The sequence below is a fragment of the Zerene cesonia genome, chromosome 1 (genome assembly GCF_012273895.1).
Source record: "Zerene cesonia ecotype Mississippi chromosome 1, Zerene_cesonia_1.1, whole genome shotgun sequence".
In the NCBI taxonomy this organism is placed as follows: Eukaryota; Metazoa; Arthropoda; class Insecta; order Lepidoptera; family Pieridae; genus Zerene; species Zerene cesonia.
In genome coordinates, this window is record NC_052102.1 from 4508093 (window position 1) to 4512559 (window position 4467).

General features: G+C 31.5%; 2 protein-coding genes across 2 annotated transcripts in view; one reads left to right on the forward strand and one right to left on the reverse strand.

The window, feature by feature from the left end:
• LOC119839799 (major facilitator superfamily domain-containing protein 1-like) overlaps positions 1–4467 on the forward strand; it is a 12190-nt gene that overhangs the window by 5456 nt on the left and 2267 nt on the right. The gene's annotated exons all lie outside the window — the stretch shown is intronic.
• LOC119839810 (major facilitator superfamily domain-containing protein 1-like) lies at positions 353–4461 on the reverse strand. Its single transcript, XM_038366254.1, has 7 exons — positions 4177–4461; positions 3921–4048; positions 3096–3246; positions 1831–1956; positions 1302–1507; positions 859–1072; positions 353–620 (listed from the first exon to the last, which is right to left on the reverse strand). Exons 2-7 carry the CDS (start codon positions 4042–4044, stop codon positions 368–370), a joined length of 1074 nt encoding a protein of 357 aa, XP_038222182.1. The 5' UTR covers positions 4045–4048; positions 4177–4461; the 3' UTR covers positions 353–367.

A 4467-nucleotide genomic window follows, 5' to 3' on the forward strand; every position in this document is an offset into this window, starting at 1 on the left:
GGAATAACATATAGGCAACTTTTTATCCCGATATTCCTACGGGATACGGACTTACGCGGGTGAAACCGCGAGGCGCAGATAGTCTCTTATACAGTGCAGTATAAATTTCATCATAAAAAATTAATTGAATTATCAATCTTTCTATTTGATTACTTGTAACCTTTATTTGTAGAATATATGATTTGCAAATTAAATAAACGCTCTTACAGCAATATACACGTTCCAGAATAAATTATTCAAATATATATTAAGTTGTGTCCCATCGAATGCCTCCATGGTCTTAAAATTTTGGCCTAAGAATTAAAAAGCATTTCATTTTAAATATTTAGGATGTGTAAAACTTTCTATAATAATATCCTCTTAAACTCTATAATAGGAAAATTAAAAAATATGAATTTTTACTTACCACTCCTACATAAGGATTTACAAATGTGAAAGCGAGTAAGAAATGAGAACCAATAGTCGTTATTATACTTAAAATAACCCACGTCACATTTCGACCAGTCTTATCAATTAGTATTCCAAAAAATGGACTTAAAGCAGCTGATAGGAAATAAACCATTGAGTTAACAGTGTTTGCATCTTGGGGACTGAAGTCGAATTTCCTTTCGAAAAACAACCTAAAAATATTCAATTTCATTGATAAATAATATTGTTTCAATTACAATACACACGAATATTACTAACTAGCGGTTCGCCTCGGCTTCGCCCGTGGTACATATATGCAAACAAACAAAAAATCAATGCACATTCTTCCTCCGTATCATATTAATGTAGATTAGCAACAAATAAGTGTTATTATATTTTCGTTATTTTGTTAAAAAAATTGTCAAAAATAACAAAATCGGTGATACTCACTTCCCCAAAGCAATAAATGGAAATATAGCCAGATAGTATGCCACGCATATGACAGAAACAAGCCAGAACACAGTTTTGAAATTCAATACATCTAATAGACGGAAAGGCGGTTCATTGGCATGTTCTTCGCTTCGCTCCAAAATTTTTTCAGCTCGATGATCCATCCATCCAAGTATCAACCCACATATGAGAGATCCTAAGCACGTGAGGGAAGCTGAAAGTTTATTTACAATCCATAAATATTAAGAACATAAATAAGTATTCTATAATAAAATTACCTTAAACACGGATACTTTGGTAAAAAAAAAAAAAATTATAATTAAAACACTCTATATTTACCCATTTGACAAATAAAGAGTCTTATTTAAAATCATGAATCACCAAGGTATAAACATTAATAAATAAATAAGATCAACGTCCAACATGCGTAATATTACACTTACCCAAAAATAGAGTAACACCCAATCGCTCATACCCTCCATAGTAATGTGCTACCCATCTATAAATAGGTTCCATCACCCAAAAGTTTACTGTGCTACCAAATCGAGAGAAGGACAGTTGCAATCCAAAAACCATGTTAAGTTCTTTTCCTTTGAACCACAGAACAACATAGTTATTAACTGCAACTTGCAGTGACTCCCCACCAATGCTGCGACAAAATCCCTCGTTAATAGAGCTTTTTTAACCGAAAGGAGTAAAAAAATTGACAGGGGTGTCAAAAAAAAATTCTTTTTACTAACTTTCTTGTTTGCTTGGGATTTTTGGGACAACAACTATCCTATGTCTTTTCTCGGGTCTAACTATTTTTGTAACAAATTTAATCCAAAAGGTTTGAGTGTTTTTTTTATGAAAAAGACAGACAGACAGAGCTACTTTCGCAATCATAAAATTAGTAGTAATTACGAATTTATATTAATAATTCAATCGGCAACAATGACAAAGGATCAATTGTTTTAACTTAATAATACTTACCCAAATATGAACCTTCCAAGTATCATTAGCCAAAATTTGTTAATGTAAACACCAAATGCAAACACAACAGCACCAACAAACAGAATGGACATGTATATAATTGTGCCCAATCTAACACCAAAATATCTGAAATATTTAATGTGAATTATTTGAGACTTACATATGTTACGTTAAAAGACTGAAATTGCTCTTTGAGCGAAAGGTCTACAACTAGTCACAGTCACAGTAAAATATGTCATCGCAAAATTCGTGTCAATGTATGCTAATATTAAAAAGAGGAAAGATTTGATTTTTTGTTTCTTTGTTTGTAATGGATAAAATCTACTGGGCCGATTTTAAAAATTCTTTCACCATTAGAACGGCGCAGTTCCTCTGAGTGACATAGGCTATATATGTACCACGGGCGAAATCGGTGCGAACTGCTAGTTACTACTAATTATATATAGTACCTACTCAGTTACAATAGTGCAAAAATGGATAGCTACAAGGGAAGCGACTGTGGTGTAAGGTTCATTCTGAACCACCGCACGACCAGAGCGAGCGAAGAGAACTTGCCACTGAAAGGGTCAGCGAGTGCAAAAATTGACGATTTTATTGTATTTTTTTAATTTATAATTATTTCAAATAATAAATGCCATAAATAATAAAAGTCCATTGTATTACAGTAAACCAATTAACGTTAAGTACGCGTCATGGCTTGTATTCACTGCCCTAACTCGTCCTGGTTGTATAGTATGCAGACACGACACAAATGTCGTTATATGGTCTTTCTGTGATCCTTTTAACGCATTTGAGCCTTTTTATAAGAGCTATATCACGAATTTCCGATGTTGATATTCTATTGTGAACACGACACGTTGTCAGCGATTGTTTCGCTAAATGAGCGTTTTCAGTCTTTAAACATACATATTATGTATACTAATGATTGTTAATCATTCATTTTAAAGCATGTCTCTTTTAGCTACACTGGGATATTTTAATATTAATACAAATTAAACCAAAAGCTGTGGCTTTCGTGGCGTATAGTCTTACAGAGCACTTATTCTCAAAGAAATTCAAGCATAACTGGACACACCAGTAAGGAACTATTAAAATTCATTCTTCCGAAGCTATCATAAATTTTAAAACATGTTTTGCAATCTATGAGAGATATTATTATATATTATAATGAATATATAATGCATAAATTTATCAAGTAACAATAAGTATTCATATGGCCTATGAGTCATACATGGACATGATGTGATAGCAATAAACACACATACCTATCAATGAGATAACCGCCAATGAAACATAACACCACATTTGGCCACGAGTATATGGAATAAAGCAATGCAAACTGTGATGTATTCAATGAAGAGTCACTCTTAAAGTTGTCTGCTAGGGCCCCAGGTGTGTCGTAGCAAAAATAAGAACCTGTAGACAGATAATATCAACATTTATTTGCATACAAAATGTGACATAAACTATCAAGAATATATAGTATTTGCTTGATCAACATAGAAAATATCTAGAATATTTTGACTACTGAATATTACAGAAAACACTTCTATTTGGTTTAATATTAATAATACTTTAATGCTTATGTAGATTAGCATTTAATTCAACAGTAGCACATGTTTCAGTACTGACTAATAAAAGATGGCAAAAATAGAGTACTATTAATACCCCCAAAAAAAAGAGCATATTTTCATCAAGAAATTATTTTCTAGGATTATCCCTAGGTCTCTTTTTAGTATAGGTATAAGTAAACTAAAATACACAATCATTAATAATATTATTATGACTTAAATGTAGAACAGGTCAATAAAGTAAACTTTGCTCCGTATCAATAAATGATCACTGTTCAAGATAATTATATCCATATATATATACTAATGTTGTTTGAAATCTAGAAACAAAGAATTTTGGTAGGTTCTGAGTAGGTAGTTTCTATAACAGTTTTAATACCTCATCTCAAATACCTTGCTCTCATCATGTCTTAAATAAAACATACAAAGATTTGCAGTTTCACAAATTTTTATCTAAAACATTTTCAATTTAATGGTTTTTGTCTTAACAGAATGAAATTTGCAAGCAATAGAACTTACCAAAACAAAGAAAGCACATCAGTATCAGAGCCACAAATCTATGCACTTTGTGGGCTGGATGACACCAGGAATTTGGAGGCTCCATCATTGATCGTGAATTTGTGTTGCTATCAGGATTATCCATTGCCCTAAAAATTAAATAAATGAACTTACATGACGTACAATAAAAGTAAACACCATTCTTGTAGGCTTAAATTCTAATGTTTAATATTATGTACAAAATTATCAAATATTATAATTAGCATCGTCATCTTACCTTATAAGCGATGAGAAAATAAGAAAAGAATAACTGCAATTAATATAAATACTCGAACAGCATTTTATACTACAACATTTAATTACTCATAATCGGTATTTTATACATAAAATTAACTGGAATGCATTTAATTTCGATCATATAGTTATTTACGTAGAACAATGATTCCTCTGGCTATATTTCAGTAGGTATTAATTAACATCTACACAATAACACAAACATTTACAGTAGGTACACCGTATACACCATAGGTGAAGAACTAGTTACTTGGTATACATTATACACCACAGA